Source organism: Heterodontus francisci, chromosome 31 (genome assembly GCF_036365525.1).
Source record: "Heterodontus francisci isolate sHetFra1 chromosome 31, sHetFra1.hap1, whole genome shotgun sequence".
Lineage (NCBI taxonomy): Eukaryota > Metazoa > Chordata > Chondrichthyes > Heterodontiformes > Heterodontidae > Heterodontus > Heterodontus francisci.
This window is the reverse complement of record NC_090401.1, coordinates 18462801-18482163: the sequence shown is the minus strand read 5'-3', so window position 1 is coordinate 18482163 and position 19363 is coordinate 18462801. Positions and strand designations below refer to the sequence as shown.

At 44.4% G+C, this 19363-nt stretch overlaps 1 protein-coding gene across 6 annotated transcripts in view; it reads left to right on the top strand.

The window, feature by feature from the left end:
- LOC137347082 (protein eva-1 homolog B-like) overlaps positions 1–19363 on the top strand; it is an 89545-nt gene that overhangs the window by 60041 nt on the left and 10141 nt on the right. For 4 of the 6 annotated variants that reach the window (XM_068011136.1, XM_068011138.1, XM_068011137.1 and 1 more), the window contains 2 exons: positions 4319–4503; positions 17480–17611. In XM_068011136.1, coding sequence (XP_067867237.1) covers positions 17545–17611 — 67 coding nt within the window. In that variant the 5' untranslated portion in view covers positions 4319–4503; positions 17480–17544. The remainder of the gene's footprint in view (positions 1–4318; positions 4504–17479; positions 17612–19363) is intronic. The other 2 variants (XM_068011140.1, XM_068011141.1) reach the window with 1 other exon arrangement.

The following is a 19363-nucleotide window of genomic DNA, read 5'->3' as shown; positions in this document are numbered from 1 at the left end:
AAATTATCAAAGTGAGTGTTGGTCCTATAGAAAGTGAGTCTGGGGAATTAATAATGGATAATAAGGAGATTGCAGATGAACTGAACAGGTATTTTGCATTAGTCTTCACTATAGAGGATACAGGTAACATCCCAGAATTAGCTGTAAGTCAAGAAATGGAAGGGAGGGAGGAACTCAAGAAAATTACAATTACGAGGGAAGTGGCAATGAATAAATTGTTGGAGCTGCGGGCTGACAAGTCCCCAGGTCCTGATGGACTTCACCTAGGGTCTTAAAAGAAGTGGCTAGTGAGATAGTTGATGTGTTAGTTTTAATTTTCCAAAATTCCCTAGATACAGGGAGGGTTCTGCTGGACTGGAAAATAGCAAATGTAACTCCTTTGTTCAAAAAGGGAGGGAGACAGAAAGCAGGAAACTATAGGCCAGTTAGCTTAACATCTGTCTTGGGGAAAATGTTAGAAGCTATTATTAAAGATGTTATAGCAGAGCACTTAGAAAAATTGAAGGTAATCAGGCAGAGTCTTGTTAAAGAGAAATTATGTTTAACCAATTTATTGGAGTTCTTTGAGGGAGTTACATGTGCTGTGGATGAAGGGAACCGGTGGATGTGTTGCACTGATATTTCCAGAAGACATTTGATAAGGTACCACATGAAAGGTTATTGTGAAAAATAAAAGCTCATGGCATAGATAGAAGATTGGGGTAGCTAACAGGAAACAGAGTAGGCATAAATGGGTAATTTTCTGATTGGTAAGATGTAACGAGTGGTGTGCCATAGGGATCAGTGCTGGGGCCTCAACTTTTTACAATTTATATAAATTATTTGGATGAAGAGACCGAAAGTATGGTTGCTCCATTTGCTGATGACACAAAGAGAGGTAGGAAAGTAAGTTGTGCAGAGGATATAAGGAGGCTACAAAGGGATATAGATAGGTTAAGTGGGTGGCAAAAATCTGGCAGATGGAGTATAACGTGGGAAAATGCAAAGTTGTCCATTTTGGCAGGAAGAATAACAAAGAAGCATATTACCTAAATGGTGAGAGATTGCAGAGCTTTGAGATGCAGAGGGATCTGAGTGTCATAGTGCATGAATCATAAAAGGTTAGTATGCAGGTACAGCAAGTAATTAGGAAAGCTAATAGAATGTTATCGTTTATTGCGAGGGGAATTGAATACAAAAGTAGGGAGGTTATGCATCAGCAATACAGGGCATTGGTGAGACCACATCTGGAGTACTGTGTACAGTATTGGTCTCCTTATTTAAGGAAGGATGTAAATGTGTTGGAAGCAGTTCAAAGAAGGTTTACTAGACTGAGACCTGGAATGGGCAGGCTATATTATGAGGAAAGATTGGACAGGTTAAGCTTGTATCCACTGAAATTTAAAAGAGTAAGAGACGACTTGATTGAAACATATAAGATCCTGAGGGGTCTTGACAGGGTGGAAGTGGAAAGGATGTTTCCCTCTGTGGGAGAATCTAGAACCAGGAGTTACTGTTTAAAAATAAGGGGTCGCCCATTTAAGACAGAGAAGAGGAGAATTTTTTTCTCTGAGGGTCGTGAGTCTTTGGAACTCTCTTCCTCAAAAGGCAGTGGAAGCAGAGTCTTTGAATATGTTTAAGGCAGAGGTAGATAGATTCTTGATAAGCAAGGGGGCGAAAGGTTATCAGGGGTAGGTGGTAATGTGGAGAAATCAGTTCAGCCATGAATTTATTGAATGGTGGAATAGGTTCGAAGGGCCGAGTGGCCTACTCCTGCTCCTAATTCGTATGTACATATGTTCATAGAAACAGTACGTAGCCAATGGCGAGATCACGGGCGTGAGACAGTTGGAGGTGGGAGATCATGTGACAAAATCTCCTGGAATGCATCCACCAGAGTTGGCAATGCTATCTCCTGGCATCCATTACAAGAGAATATTCACCCCCTAGCAACCCCTCAATCACTGTGAGTGAAATGAGAACGTTACTAAACAGTTTGCTTGTCACAATTCTTTGTAAACACAGCAGATGGTGGCATAAACATTAGCTTAAGGTCCATTCACGGGTACCCTTGCTGGCTTAGATGGGATTTACACTCTCCAAACTGATACTGAACCATACAGGGCACAAGGTCTCGCCTTCAATCTCTTGTCAGTTGCTGGGGATGGCAATGTCGAGGAAAAGCCAGGCAGGGTTCCTACTCCTGATTGTTCTCCAGTGAACTCTGATGGAAAGTGTGTATGAAGAAACTGTGAGTGAGGGCAGGATTGGGCTTGATGGTGATTGCCTGCCATGGTGCAATAGTCCAATGACATTCACTGAAGAATGGTGATTTGGACATGATACAGTTGATATTAGCACCGATGCCAGCTGAATGTCACTTAAGGCACTTTGTTCTAGTTCTTTCCCCTCAGCTCTGAAAAACAGTGTTAAAAGCTAATCATTTTGGAAAGCAACACCAGCAGGCATTGAACTGATGACATCTGGTAAGTGTTAATAAACACACTTACCACACTTTGACAATAACCCTTCTCTGAACATCATTTAAATACTTTCAGCCCCTCTTCGCCACCCACCCCCACAGTTTCTCAGGATACTCAGTAGCAACTGTTTGATTTGGAAATAAACTCCACGAATATTTTGTTGAGAGGTTAAAGACACAACGGGAAATGTTTGCAACTCTTCTCTCCAGCCAAGAACTCTGCAGTTCATTGTCCAAGCCTAGAGCTAGGGAACTGGGAATTGCATTCTGCAATGACCACCGGACATTTATAAGGAACTGAAATAAAGGTTTGATTTAATGTAGAACAGGCTCTTGCTGACATGTGGTGTCCTTTCGATATGTTAACATATCTCTGTTATTACAACAGCATTTTTCATTATCAAATGTTTGAGTTTAGTGTAATTTTACTACTGGACTCCTGCCATTGAGTTATACAAAGATTTACACACATGATCAGGCCATTTTCTTTTAATTTCTTCTTGGGATGTGAACGTTGTTGGCAAGGATGCGATTTATTGCCCTTCCCTTAATTGTCACAACAGGATGGTTAACTAGGCCACTTAAGAGGGCAGTTCGGAGTCAACCAGTTGATGTGGGACTGGAATCACTTATATCCCCAACTAAGTAAGGACGGCAGATTTCCTTCTCTAAAGGATATTAGTAAACCAGTTGGGTTATTCCAACATCCGACAACTGCATTGTCACTCTTACTGATACCAGTGCAGAATACTTGGCATGTTACGAATTACAACACACTTGCAGGTACACACATTGCTCTCAGATAGCCTGTGTACATTTGAGTGCTATAATACACAGGCATGGGTGCACTAACCACATGGGAATTGGGAAGATTTCCTGAGTCCTCCCAGGAATGGTTCCGTGGTGCTGTCTTATCAATGAGCTGCCTTTTCTATGACTATCCTGAAGAATTCCACAGCTTTTTGGGGGAACCAGTCCTCTCCTGCATAGGGAGTGTTGGCTGTTTCCTGACAGTCAAGAATCAACCAATCAGGCAACAAAGAGTCTGTCTACTTTCTGATTGGCTTGGGAAGACAGTGTACTACAAGGATGGATGTGTCAAGTGACCAGTGGCAGGAGCATGAGATCGTGGCTGTTGAAGGTTGGAGGTCATGTGATGAAACCTCCTGGAATATGTTCAACCAGAGTTGGCAACTTGTGGCTGATGTTGAGCAGTGAGGGTGGAACATGGTCCAGTTGGGCAAGTTTTGATGTTTAAAGGTCAGCAATTTGTGGGACCATCCCACAAGTGAATTGAACTGGACTGTCTTTGACTGCGGAGATCTTGGGAGGTGGAATGGAGTGTGGCCCATGGGAGGTTGTCTCCAGCTCCTGGTACTTTCCCAACTCTAGTCACCAACCTGTGTGTCAGAGCTGGTGTCAGGAGGAGGCGGAGTGGGGAGGGTGGTGATCTGAGTCTTTCGACTGGTAAGGAGAGGTGTGCACTGCTGTAAATGGGCTAAGTGGACATCAGTTAGGACCAGGAAATGATACAGCCTTTAATGCTGACTTTTAAATCTCATTTAAGGTAATTTGCAAAAGAACTAGAGGAAAGATGAGCAGAAATTACATTACGTAGCGAATAGTTATTATTTGTCATGTACTGTCTGATAGGGTAATGGAAGCAGATTCAATAGTAATCTAAAAGGGAATTGGGTAAATACTTGAAAAGGAAACATTTTCGGGGCTATGGGGAAGAAGCAGAGGAGTGGTACTAATTGGACAGCTCTCTCAAAGAGCCAGGATAGGCACAATAGGCTATATAGCTTCCTTTTGTATTGTAAGATCCGATGGTTGGCTGTTTTCTTTGTTTTTCAGAGCTTGAACTCTGGAGGAAGAAAAGTGAACGGTAAAAAGAGACTGTTGAATGAAGCAATGTCAACAGCACATCACACTGTTCAGAGTGTTATTTCTATTCTTTAGTTTATTGGGCAATGTGAACTAATCATCAACACTCTCCTGCTTGGATTTCTCCACAATATCTAACTGAATCCATCATTCCAGTGAGTAATCCCATCTATTATACACAACTTTTAAAGGGACAACGTTTGTTGAAAAGGTTACATTAATCTGCCTGGATGTAGGTGGTTGCACCATGTCAGTGTGTTGCTGAGTCCTACAGACTAAGATGCTCCTTCGTTCGTTCTGCAGTCTGGGGTGATACAGTCTGCTTCATTACCTCTCAGTTAGGAAGGATAAATCGCCCTGCGCTTCTGCCCCTGGTTACTATGCTATAAGCTGCGCAAATGTAGATGTCAGACAAGGATAGGATCTGTCGTGAAACAAAACCTTCCTGTGTCAAATAAGCTGCTGACTGACTTTGGCCTCTTGTCCATCTCCAGTTCCCTTTGCCCCACCATTGGTGACCATGCCTTCAGCTGCCTGGACCCTAAGCTCTGGAATTCCTTCCCTAAACCTCTGTATCTCTTTCTCCTTCTTTAATATGCTCCCAGAACCCTACCTCTTTGACCAAGTGTTTGCCCACCTGTCCTAATGTCTCCTTCTTTGCTTCTGTGGCAGTTTTTGTCTCTTTAAGCTTCTGTGAAAGGCCTTGGGAGATTTCACTACATTAAAGGTACACTATAGATGAAAGTTACTGTTGTAGTGGCTGGCATGTGGAGAATGAGAAGAATATGCAGCAACTGTAGAACCCCAGAACGGAGGGGGGAAATTGATTTAGCAAACACTGTTGATTGAATTAAACTGGATGACATAAATCATGCCACATCACACCATCTCAATACATGTGTGATAACATTATGCAAATGATGTTATCACTTTGTTAATGCCAAACATCAAAAGGGATGTCAAAGATCTTTATGAAAGTCATTGTGAAGTGGTTGTTAATGTCACATAGCTCCAACTCTGTGAATCAGCCAAGGTCGTTCTTTTTCAATGGAGAAGCCTAGGTGAAGGGCCAAGGGACAACAGCAAAGTTGGAAAAATAAGAGAGCAGATGAGAGAAATCAAGAAATGCTGGGTAGGCAACATCAAGTTTTGGTTGTAAGAGCCTGTGGATTGTAGGAGGGAGAGAAGACTGAGAGAAAATCCAAGGTTTGATTTTATTTCCGTACGTTTGAAATGGAACAAACTACCATTGGTTGACTCCCATTGGTACCACACATTGTCCTTGCAAAGCAAACCTTCTTTCCTGATATTTTACACTAAGTGACTCATTGTTGACCTATGAACTCTGAGTAATTTTTCTTTCACAAATAGGAGGTTTTGCTGAAAACAGAAACATTTTGTCGAAGCTTTGCATCTTGCATTCATCAGGACAATTTGCAAAAATACCTATGTAAGGGAAAATGACAAATTTATACTGTATGCGAAGAGAGTGCTGATTGCTGACTGATCCTCAGGTTGAAGCCCTAAATTGAGGGGAGGCTAATTTCGATGGCATCAGACAGGAACTCTCAAAACTTGAATGGAAGAGGCTGGTTACAAATAAAGGCACGTCTGGCAAGTGGGAGGCTTTTAAAAGTGAGATAGGAAGAGTTCAGGGCTGGCATGTTCCTGCTGGATGGAAGGGCAAGGCTGGCAAGTCTAGGGAACCTTGGTTGACGAGGGATATTGAGGGTCTGGTCCGGACAAAGAAGGAGGCATATGTCAGGTATAGGCAGCTGGGATCAAGCGGGTCCCTCGAGGAGTATAGGGGATGTAGGAAGAAGGAAATTAGGAGGGCGAAAAGGGGCCATGAAATTTCCTTGGCAGATGAGATAAAGGAGAATCCTAAAAGATTCTATAAGTATATTAAGAGTAAAAGGGTAGCTAGGAAGAGAGGAGGTCCCCTTAAGGATCAGTGTGGTAATCTATGTGTGGAGCCACGGGAAATGGCCGAGGCCTTAAATGAATACTTCTCATCTGTATTTACTGTGGAGAAGGTCATGGAAGCTAATGAGTTCAAGGGAGGGAACAGCGATATCCTGGACATCACAACATTACAAAGGAGAAGGTGTTGGAGGTTTTGAAGCGCATTAAGGTGGATAAATCCCCAGGGCCTGACCAGGTGTATCCTAGGATGCTATGGGAAGCATGGGAGGAGATTTTTGGGGCCCTGGCAGAGATTTTTGTATCATCGTTAGCTACGGGGGAGGTACCGGAAGACTGGAGGATAGCTAATGTTGTGCTTTTATTTAAGAAGGGCAGCAGGGATAAGCCAGGGAACTACAGGCCGTTGAGCCTTACATCAGTGGTAGGAAAGTTATTGGAAGGGATTCTGAGAGACAGGATTTATATGCATTTGGAAAGGCATGATCTGATTAGAGATAGTCAGCATAGCTTTGTACATGGGAAATCATATCTCACGAATTTGATTGAGTTTTTAGAGGAGGTGACCAAGAGGATTGACGAGGCCAAGGTGATGGTCATTGTCTACATGGACTTCAGCAAGGCCTTTGACAAGGTCCCGCATGGTAGGCTGGTCCAGAAGGTTCGAACACATGGGATCCGGGGTGAGCTAGCCAATTGAATACAAAATTGGCTTGGTGATAGGCAGAGGGTGGTAGTGGAGGGTTGTTTTTCAGATTGGAGGCTGGTGACCGGTGGTGTGCCGCAGGGATCGATGCTGGGCCCTCTGTTGTTAATCATATATATTAATGACTTGGATGTGAATGTAGGGGGCATGATTAGTAAGTTTGTAGATGACACCAAAATTGGTGGTATAGTGGACAGTGACGAAGGTTGTCTAAGGTTACAACAGCATATAGATAAACTGGGACAGTGGGCAAGGAATTGTCAAATGAAATTTAACGCAGATAAATGCGAGGTGATGCATTTTGGGAAGTTAAACCAGGGCAGGACATATACAGTGAATGGCAGGGCCCTGGGGAGTGTTGTTGAGCAGAGAGACCTTGGGGTGCAAGTACATAGTTCCCTGAAAGTGGCAACACCGGTAGACAGGGTGGTGAAGAAGGCATATGGCCTTCATCGGCCAAGGCACTGAGTATAAAGAGTTGGGACATCATGTTACAGTTGTACATAACGTTGGTTAGGCCGCATTTGGAGTACTGTGTGCAGTTCTGGTCGCCGCACTACAGGAAAGATGTGATTAAGCTAGAGAGGGTGCAGAAAAGATTCACAAGGATGTTGCCTGTTTTGGAGGGCTTGAGTTATAAAGAGAGATTGGATAGGTTGGGTCTGTTTTCCCTGGAGCGAAGGAGGTTGAGAGGGGACATGATAGAGGTATATAAAATTATGAGAGGCATAGATAGGGTAGATAGCCAGAGTCTGTTTCCCATGGTAGGGATGACTAAAACTAGAGGGCATAGATTTAAGGTGAGAGGGAGGAGGTTTAAAGGGGATCAAAGGGGTAAATTTTTCACACATAGAATAGTGGGTATCTGGAATGAGCTGCCAGAGGAGGTGGTGGAGGCAGGAACAGTAGCAACATTTAAGAGGCATCTGGACAGGTACTTGAATGAGCACGGCATAGAGGGGTATGGAATTAATGCAGGCAGGTGGGATTAGTATAGATAGGCATTATGGTTGGCATGGACGCGGTGGGCCGAAGGGCCTATTTCTATGCTGTACGACTCTATGACTCTATGGTTGGCAAGTGGACTCTGATTGGTAGAGGTGTTGCCATGGAGAATGCACCAGCTTATGGTGAATGACAGTTAACTGCCAAGCTTTGTTTGAAATTTAAACCTGACAGCTTGACTCTGATTGGTCAGGCATTGCCCTGAGGAATGACCCAGCGAATGGCTGTCACTTATTTTGTTTAGCTGAAACAGGTGTAATATGTGTACATGTTCTTTCTGTCTGCAAAGAACAAGGCTCTGTGTATTAATATATGTAGCTTCCAGAATGCGCAAATGCGCCACACTGCGAACCCTACTGACAGTCTTAAATTGGTTGTCAGTGTAATTCTTAGCAGACTAAGGATTATTTACTGCCTGGAGGGATGTTAGAGGCAGGAACCCTCATAACATTTAAGAAGTAATTAGAGCAGGGAGGTTATGATGGAGCTGTATAAAACGCTGGTTAGGCCACAGCTGGAGTACTGTGTCCAGTTCTGGGCACCACACTATAGGAAGGATGTGATTGCACTGGAGAGGGTGCAGAGGAGATTCACCAGGATGTTGCCTGGGCTGGAGCATTTCAGCTATGAAGAGAGACTGAAAAGTCTGGGGTTGTTTTCCTTAGAGCAGAGAATGCTGAGGGGAGATATGATTGAGGTGTACAAAATTATGAGGGGCATTGATAGGTTAGATAGGAAGAAACGTTTTTCCTTAGCGGAAGAGTCAATAACCAGGGGGCATAGATTTAAGGTAAGGGGCAGGAGGTTTAGAGGGGATTTGAGGAAGTTATTTTCACCCAGAGGGTGGTTGGAATCTGGAACGCACTGCCTGAAGAAGTGGTGGAGGCAGGAACCCTGACAACATTTAAGAAGTATTTAGATGAGCACTTGAAATGCCATAGCATACAAGGCTATGGGCCAAGTGCTGGAAAATGGGATTAGAATAGTTAGGTGCTTGATGATCGCCTCAGGCACGAGGGGCTGAAGGGCCTGTTTCTGTGCTGTAAAACTCTATGACTCTATATTATCCAATCGTAGAATCACATCTAATGTTGAGTTTTGCGGGCCTTCATTTTCAGCCTTGAAAAGTGCCTAGTCTACCTCAGATTAACCTGGAAGGGTAATGTATCCCAAAAATTTGAGCAACGGGTGAAGCTAGCTGTTTCACGCTGCTACTGTGCAGTCGCAACATGTATGATGTGTGCCACTAACAGGATGCTGCCGACAAGCCAAAAGGATGCTCTGCCTATCACACAAATGAGTAATGTGATATATGAATTTCAATGCCAGTGCGATGCTAGGTATATAGGCCGTACTTCCCAACGACTGACAGATCATATCAAACAACACGTCCCTTCCGCTGTTCGCAACGGGTAAGGTACAGGTCATACCCAACCAGTCCGTGCTTGCAAAACTCAAAACACAGTGTCCAACATTAGATGTGATTCTGCGATTGGACAACATTATCTAAATAATCCTCAGTGTGCTAAAAATTACTCTGACAACCAATTTAATATTGTCAGTCGGGTTCGCAGTGTGGCGCATTTGCACGTAATGGAAACTACATACATAAATACACAGGGCCTTGTTCTTTACAGACAGAAAGAACATGTGTATACACATTTTGTGCCGGTTCCAGCTAAACAAAATAAGTGACAGCTAATACTGGTTCATTCCTCAGGGCAATGCCTTGACCAATCAGAGTCAGGCTTGGCAGTTAACTGTCAGTCACCATAAGCTGGTGCATTCGCCATGGCAACACCTCTACCAATCAGAGTCCACTTGCCAATCAATCAGCACTCTCTTCTCACAGCATAAATTTGTTGTTTTCCCTTATATTGGTATTCTTGCAAGTTGTCGTGATGAGTGCAAGATGAAAAGCTTCGACACAATGTCTCTGTTTTCAGCAATACTCAAGTTCTGTACTACCAAATGACTAGGTAGGAAGTTATTTGTTGATTATAACTGGAGAATGTGCTTTTGTTTGATTATCTCTTTGAAAACTCTTCAAAGAATCCTTCAAAACAAACTTATAACTGAAAGACCAAATTGAGCTTGAATGGCACACATTCAAGCCTGACATGTCTTCAGAAAGAATATAAAGCAGTGGTCACCTGACAAATGTTTGTCTTTTCTATGACCCCTATCTCTTTTCTCCCCTTACCTCTCCTCCTCTGATAAATTGAGGATAACTCTGTTATCTTAACAATGTGACTGTTATTCATGAACTTTAACAGTCAGTTTGATCAAGCTATTGTGTTGTGAGGGAGAATACACCTCATTGGTCCATCCATTCACATTTCCAGCAGGGTTTTAGTATCTGATCTCAGGATGAGGGTGACGCTGGTGAAGGTTGCATTTATTGCCCATCCCTAGTTGCCCTGAGAAGGTGGTAGGCCTTCTCCTTGAACTGCTGCAGTCTTTGTGGTGATGGTGCTCCTGGAATGTTGTTAGGGAGGGAATTCTAGGATATGGACCTGGAAACAACAGAGATTCTGGGCAGGATTTTCCCATCAGCTTTGGGACCCCGGCATCGGGACCAAGTAGGGAGGCCCGAGCCCACACTTGCTGGGACCGAGACCAGCTCAGCTCAGCGACCTTCCTGGAGGCAGCCTCCCAATTGGCTGCTTCTGTATTCTTCATCTTGGTGGGCTCCCAATGCTGCAGGCCCAGTCAGAGGGCTGGCAGCTCTAGAGCCTTGGCAGCCCCACCGAGAGATGTGGGTGCTGCTGAGGCAGGTAGGAGACTGGGAGTATGCCTCAACATGGAGGTGCTCTTGGAGGTGAAGATTTTTATGAAGATTTCAGAGGGGCCAAGCCTGTAAGCCCCTGGAAGAGGAGGGGAAACCCCCCCTGTGGAAGTGTTTGGGCTGTGGGTGTGGCCTTTCCTACTGGCAGACCCCTGTTTGTGACATGGAGCCCCTGGCTCTGATGGCCCCGTAGCCTCCGCAAGTGACAGGTGTTCGACACTGCCACTAGCAAAATACGGCATGGCCACAAATTTGACCCTAGTTGGGTTCATAACTATGTAAATTGGCTGTCCGCCTCCATTTAGTGGGCTGCTGATCTGTTTCCCAGCCTGCCCGGGGAAACTGCCCCAGCGGCGGGAGCCGTGTCAATGCAGCTCCCACCCATTTTCCAGGCCCCACCCCCAACCCCATCCCCCAGCCTCCAAGCCCACCACCATAGGGCCAGGAAAATTCAGTCCTATATGTCCAAGCCAGCATGGTGTGTGGCTTAGAGGGGAACCTGGAGGTAGGTGACATTACTGCTTTGTCCCTTTCACTGGAATCAATGTCATCTGCTGTTGTTCTGACCATTTACAGGTTCTCCCCGACCAATTTTGTAATTGGTGCTAACAGCCCCATAAAGTCACATCTCTGAATATAGTCCAAAGTTCCCCGCTGGTCGGCCCCAAGTTTCACAGCTGTTTTTATTAATAATTCTCAGATATCAGTTTCAGAAATATACTCCAAATGGAAACCTATCACAAAGGATTATTAATGATTAAAACAGACGCAGACATATGAACCAAACATGATGGTTGATCCAACGCGCAGCTTGAACAGACTTCCCTTGCATTCAATTATTCCCCACAGAATTTAAAACAAAAATATGAGTACACTTTTCTTATCTTGACACCAGGTGAAAACCAGTTCTTTTTAAACAATATTTTATTTCATCTCCAAATTGTCTGAACGAGAGAGTGTTCTGTGCTTCTAAGCCGTGGTGGTTTAGTTCCTTAACCTCCAGCAGTTCCCATACTTGGCAGTTGCTAAGGCTTGGCTCTTGACAATCTGCTCCTATCCCCAGACTGGTCATACGAGAAAAAAATTGATCCTATGTTTTATAGCGAGACTACCAGTAATGGTCCTTGTTAATCAGGCTGGTGGACAATTAAGTGGGTAACTACAGTCTCCAGTAAAGGCATTTACTTTATCCATTAACTATAAGGGAGAGGAAATCACAAGCTGAATTTTGTGACATACGGTGTTGGCAGGAGTCATGGAATGTCGCATTGAAATTCTTATCTCAGAACTCTGTGATTAAAACAGAAGATTTTTTAAAAACTTTTTAAAAGTCAGCCTCAGTTCCAGGATTCTTTTTTTAAAAAAAAGAAACAAATTATAAATGGAGGCCTGAGGTTTCTAAGCATTGCTGTTGAATATTCTGCCCAAAAACAGAAAATATTAATGGCCAAGCCCTCAGGGATGAATCTGTAGGACATGGGCAGGTGGACAAATGATGACATCAAGAGAAAATGAAGTCAAAAGTCAATACAAACACGCATACGCACACACTAACATATGGATACACACATGCAGATACTCTAACATACAGATATACGCACACACTAACATACAGAGATGCACACACTAACTCACATATACACACACACATACAGATACACACACACGCACACACAGATATACGCACACAGTCACACACACGCGCTGTGTGCACACACAAATACGCACACAGTTACATCCACATGTATGCAACCCAAGTCAGCTTGTTTGTGAGTGCAGCATGTCCACGTGTATGGGTAAGGGTATGCAAATGAGTTATGTAGTACATAACATTCAGGGACAATAGGAGTGCCAAATTCTCTGTGTTTACCCACCGATTCAGCCAGTGCCTCACAGACAGGATCAGAGAATTCTTTCCCAAATTTGTTCCCTCTCGGCTGTAAAACAGGAACATTGTTTGGACTCTAATTCCAAGCAGTTGGTGATCAGCAGTTTCTTGAGTCAATCTGACTAGACTGAGTTCAATACTTTTAGACCCAGAGATTCCCTCCCATCCCAATTTAAAGGATGCTCTGGGAGAAATCTCTCCTACATCAATGTGATGCTTCCATTTTTCATTCTGAGTGATACTGCCAACAAATGAGCAATTTTTACAGTTAACCATTTTCCACAAGGCATTTGGTTGACATTTTCCAAATGTAGTTCACTTGGGACCTGTACAAGGGTAGACTTTCAACAGACTATCAATCTTAAATGTTGTCCGTTCAGCAGCAGGTCATCGGATCTAGCATTCCAACCAATTGTCATAATAACCCGATTGACCCATTAATGTTCTTTGGGGGGCAGACTGGTCGTTCTTACCCAGTCTGATCTATTCTGTGACTCCAGTCCCACAGCAATGTGGTTGACTCTTACCTGCCATTTTAAGCGGCCTAACGAACCACTCAGTTGTTGTATCAAATCACTACCCGCAGTTTGAGACAAAGGCCCACCTCCTCCTTCTCAGGGCATCTAGGGATGGACAATAAATGAGGCCTTGCCAGTGAGGCCCACATGCCGAGAATGAATTTTTAAAAAAATTGTCCACTCCATAAAGATATTGGGGTAATTCCACGAGGCTCTGCTGCTGGCGAGTTCTCATTGGACTTGAGTGTCAATTTCAGACAGGCTATAGCAATGTAACCCTGAATCTTCGACTAATGCTGAGAATCAGTGAGGCTCCATACTGTAAGTGGAGTCTGATGAAAGCACCCCTATTATCTGCACTATCTTGCATCTTGCTCTGCTGAATCCCAGTCCTGTCCTCTTCTAAGCCTCTGTTGGTGTTGCTCTGTAATCAGCCCCTAGAAGCAGGGTAAAAACAACTCCAGTGATATTCTCCCTGCCCAGCGCCAGATCAGCTTATAACAAACCAGTCTCATCAACATTCCTTGAGAGCAAGAATACATGCGATGAGCAGAGGCCAATCAAGCCACTCTTCCCACTCTTCCCATTGTTGACATGCGATCTGACCTATTGTCGACTTGCCTGGTTTCCTCATGCAAGGTCCAGTTAAGTTTTTCGCTGTCCTGCTAAAAGTTGACCAAGCAATCCTGCGGAATCTCACCCTAACTTTCCAGTGTGCCTACTCAGCCAGTCACTTTCCACACTTCCAGGCAACATGGGAACATCAAGTTCTGCAAAGCCGTCGACCATCTCTATCTGCATCGACCCTTGTAATTAAGGCCTCTGTTTCCCAGTTTTCGCAAACAAGTGGTGAAATCGTAAAATCCAATTCCTGAAACGCCAGTAAAAATTCCCGGAATGCCATGTAATAAAAAAGGAATTTAACCCCTTCAGTCGCCATCTATCAGTGACCCTGTTTATTGGGAACAGCAACCTCCTTTGCATTTCTATAGGCAAGGTTTCTGCTTTCCATTATCATAGAGAAACGGATCATATAGATGCCAGACACATATATACGATTTCCACATCAAATCACACACTGTCCTGATTTGGAAATATATCGCCGTTCTTTCATTGTCACTGGGTCAAAATCCTGGTATTTTCTGCAGCTCTGTGGGAGGAACTTCACCACATGGACGGCTGCAATTCAAGAAGGCCCACATCAGCTTCTCAAGGACAACTGGGGATGGGCAATGAATACCAGCCATGCCAGCGATGCCCACATCCTAAGAATTAATTTTAAAAATCCCAGGCAAAGGATGACAGGTTTCCTTCTCTAAAGGACATTCATGAACCAGTTGGATTTTTGCAGCATTCTGACAGCTTTGTGGTCATTTTTACTGTAACCAGCTTTATATTTCTGATTTTTTAAAAACTGAATTCAAATTCTCAAACTTGGGATTTAAACTCCCATTCTCTGTATTATTAACCCAGGTCTCTAAATCGCTAGTCTAGTAACAAAACCATGACTGTACCCAACATGTCTACACAGTGTCCTAGGGTCAGCCACCTTCAGCTGCTTCATCATTGACCTTCCCTCCAACATAAGATCAGAAGGGAGGATGCTCGCTAATGATTGCACAATGTTCAGTTTCATTTGCAACTCCTCAGATACTGAAGCAGTCAGGCTTGTGCTGATAAGTGGCAGTTAACATTCGTAGCACACAAGCGTCAGGTAACGACTATCTCCAACAAGAGGGCAAACCCCTCCCATGATATACAACAGCATTACCATTGCTGAATCTGCACCGTTAGCTTCCTGGGGTTACCCATTGACCTGCAACTTAACTGGACCAAGCCATATAAATACTGTGGCTACAAAAGCAGGTCAGAAGCTGGGAATTCTGTGACCACCTGACTCCCCAAAGCCTGTTCACCATCTACAACGCACAAATCAGGAGTGTGATGGAATACTCTCCACTTACCTGGATGAGTGGAGCTCCAACAATACTCAAGAAGCTCGACACCATCCAGGACAAAGCAGCCCGCTTGATCGGCACCACATCCAACACCTTAAACACTCACTCCCTCCAACAGTGGCACACCCTGGCTGTGGTGTGCGCCATTTACAAGATGCACTGCAGCAACTTGCCAAGCCTTCTTTGACAGCAACTTCCAAATCTGTGACCTTTACCATCTAGAAGGACAAGTACAGTAGGCACATGGCAACACCACCACCTGCAAGTTCCCCTCCAAGCCACACACCATCCAGACTTGGAACTATATCGGCCGTTCCTTCACTGTTGCTGGGTCAAAATCCAGGAACTCCCTTCCTAACAGCACTGTGGGTGCCCCAGCACTACATGGACTGCAGTGATTCAAGAAGGCAGCTCACCAGCACCTTCTCAAGGGCAATTAGGGATGGACACACATCCCATGAACAAATGAGTAAAACAAGTTGCCTAGCACCTTATGGGACTCTCTATTGTGCGACACAGCTTCACACCTGGAGCACCTCACCAATCGAGCTCTTGATTTTGGCCAAATCAGAAAGCCAGTCATCTCACGCTGGCCTGAAACATAGAAACATAGGACATTTATGGTGCAAAGGAGGCCATTCGACCCATCCTGTCTGTGCCAGCCGATAAAGTGTTATCCAGCCAAATCCTGTTTTCCAGTTCTTGGTCTGTAGCCTTGCAGGTTACAGTAATTCAAGAGCATATCTAATTGCAATGAGGATTTCTGCCTCTACCACCCTCTCAGGCAGTCAGTTCCAGATCTCCACCACCCTCTGGGTGAAACAAATTCTCCTCAACTCCCCTCTCATCCTTCCACCAATTACTTTAACTCTGTGCCCCCCCTAGTTATTGACTTTTCTGCTTAAGGGAATAGGTCCTTCCTATCTACTCTCTCTCAGCAGAATAAAAAGAATCAAAGGGAGAAGCAGCTCTGACATGTCATTAGGCAGCTAGATCACCAGGCAGACAGGTAGATCCATCTGTCAGTCTAAATGAAGGAAGGCTGCCAGGTAGAGAGCAGACACCCCAGGCAGTGCACTTACCCACAGAGCCAGCGAGTGTTTTCTTTAATACCTGTGCAGCCACAAATCTAAGAGGCCCTTCCACGTCATGTCTAATTGTAGCCTTTGAAAACTGCCCAGAAACATTTGGGTGCAATCCAAAAATGTGTTGTTTTATTTAAGTCGGTAAATTTAACTCTGGGCTCATACATCAGAACATATTTAGATTTTCCCAAGGGGGAAAGAAATGTATATTTATGTGTTTTTAATCTGTCAGTTTTTTTCTGTCTGATCCGATGTTTTAAGTGTCATCTAACTTGTCAGTACAAATACTTGGAGAGCATCATCAAGCAGCAGTTAACAGTTCCTGAGGGGCTCAAACTTTGAGTGTTCTTTGGCCCCAAACTGCTCAACAGGAAATGCTGTGCCTAGACCAGGGTTTTGAACAAACTGAATAAACTTGGCCTGGTGCAAACATTTGTTGACTTAAACTTCTGTCGCAATGCAAACTCAACAAAAAAAATCAGCATAAAGGTTGAACAGATTTTGCTCAATAATGCCTAATGCTTCAAGCTGTAAGAAAATTTTGCCGTGTTTAGTGGTTTGACACAAGAGCGTCCCTAGTGGCTCAGTGAGTAACTGCGACTCCTGAGCCTTGTTGACCAGTTAAGCCCTGTATTCCATCTGCAGTTTGTGCTGTGCTAGCTCATCACACCCAGAGGACTAATGAATTAATACCATTGGCCTCAGGGAGAGAAGGACATGTCAGCTAGTGTTCCAGCAATCTTACTGGGAAGAATGATTGTGCAGACAACCATAGACCTGGAAATAATGCACAGCACTGAGGCTCCCTTCTTATCCAATACAGGAATAACAACCTTTGAGCTCCATACTAGGGTTGCCAACCCTCCAGGATTGTCCTGGAGTCTCCAGAAATTAATGATTAATCTCCTGAACATTTCTGCAAGAGCAACTCAGGAGAAAAAGCGCAGCAGCATTCAAAAATGATCTTTTTCTTCATTTTCTTTGAACATTTTCATTTAAAAATCTTGGAAATGTGGAAAAAGGCTGCTTGATTGGGCAGGGTGATTGGAGGCAGGAGGTCAATGATAAAATCTCCAGGAATGCATCCAACCTGAGTTGGCAACCCTATTCAGTACCAAGAGAACTGCCAGCACCCAAGAATCCATGGCCCAGCATTCCATATTCTTGGAATGCGAGTGGAGGGAGTGATTACCCAATTTACCTGATGGGGCAGTAGACCTTGACAGCCACAAGTAATTAAAGTGTATTCTGCATTTTCAGATCTTCAGACCAAACGTTTCCTGGAGCAAACCCATTGGCGAGTCTGCCAACAACTGATGAACTGAATGGATATTCCAAAGGCAGAGATGACTCTCATCACGAATAGCATCCAAGCCTACATGCAAATCAAATGTAAGTATCCAGAGCCTGCAACTACTTAGTACATCTAGGAAACAGTACCTGAATGTCACATGACACTGTTGGCTAAATCTCAAGCCCATAGGCTTTTGGGGAAGTGATGAGGACAGAAGAATAAACACACACACACACACGCAGATACTCACATATGTACTTCCATTGAGCTGTGTCACTGTGCTCTACCTTCACTACTGTTCATTCCCTTAAAGCTGGTGAAATGGTCATAAAGTCATTACACCGCAGAAGAAGGCTTTTTGGCCCATTGAGTCCATGCTAGCTCTCTGTAGAGCAACCCAGTCAGTCCCATTCCCCGACTCTATCCCAGTAGCCCTGAAAGTTTAGTTCCCTCAAGTGCCCATCCAATTTCCTTTTGAAATCATTGATCATTTCCGCTTCCACCACCCTCACAGCGGTGAGTTCCAGGTCATTACCACTCACCGTGTAAAAAGTTCTTCTTCACATCACCCCTGTACCTCTTGCCCAAAACCTTAAATCTGTGTCCCCTAGTCGTTGTCCCATCAGCTAATGGGAGCAGCTTTTCTTTGTCTACCTTATATAAAATTTTCATAATCTCTCTTGATGAGTCAGTGGGAAGTCAGTGTGCGTATTGTGTTTTGACAATATGTTATGTTGATCAGGAAGCCTCCAGATGTGCTGAGTCAGCTGCTATCAGTTCAGCCATTAGTGTCAGTACTATGATTGGCCTGATTGTACCTGGGCTAAGCAAGGAAAAAGAAACCGTTAGGTTTCCTATCCCAGACCACTATGTGATGTCCTCCACTTTTAATTGCGCAAGTGTTTGTCGATGTTGGATGAGGCAACACCAAAAAAGATTTGCATTTTTATTGCACCTTTCATGATCTCGGGATGTTCCAAAGCATTTTACAGCTCATGCAGCACTGGAGAGTCAGCCTGAATTATATTCTCAAGTCTCTGGAGTGGGACTTAATCCCACCAACCTTTGGACACAGAGGTGAGAGTGAGAGACCCGCACAAATGCCAGATCCAGATTCTCTGCACAGCCTCCTCAACTACATGGGCTCCATCAGCCATCTCCTTCAATGTAGGGGCTGCAATAGGCCTGCCGAGAGCCCCTGCTTCTCACCTCACTGAAGTATCTGGGCTTGGAGTTGGGGGGAGAGCTGGGCGAGCTTAGTTGGGGAGATTATCTGACTTCCAAGCCATACCAGTTGCTGATGCCACTGTGGCGCATCTTTGGTACTCCCAAGAGCAGGGGGCGAATGGAAAGCGGCAATGGGCAGTCACTCATGTCTGCCAGCATTACCAGCTGCAAAAGACTTTGTACCGCGAAAGATGGTTGATTTGCCCACTGAAATGGCAGCTTTTTTTTTAATGGGTCCAATATCCACTGCTGAGACTGTCAGCATACCTCAGTTTTCCTCGATGTATTGGCTACTCATCGAACCCAAGCCCAGGTCAAGGAAATTCTCAGGCTTGGATTTCCCCCTCCCCACCACCCCCCACTTCCACCAGGCTATTTCCCCACCCCACCCAATATGCTTTTGATGGATGGAGGCAGGCTTGAGAATTCAGCCATGAAGGTTGTGTCTTGGTCTATTTCCTGGGTCTCCCAAGGCACCCAGGAGTCTGTGGAAAAGGCCTGTAGACTTTAGGGGGCCTTCCCTTTGCTGCCATTCACACCATTAAATAGCAGTTACTCCCAGTTCTTCAGAATTTCCATAGGTCTTCCTGTCAAGTCTGTGGACAATCAGGAGAAAATCCCCT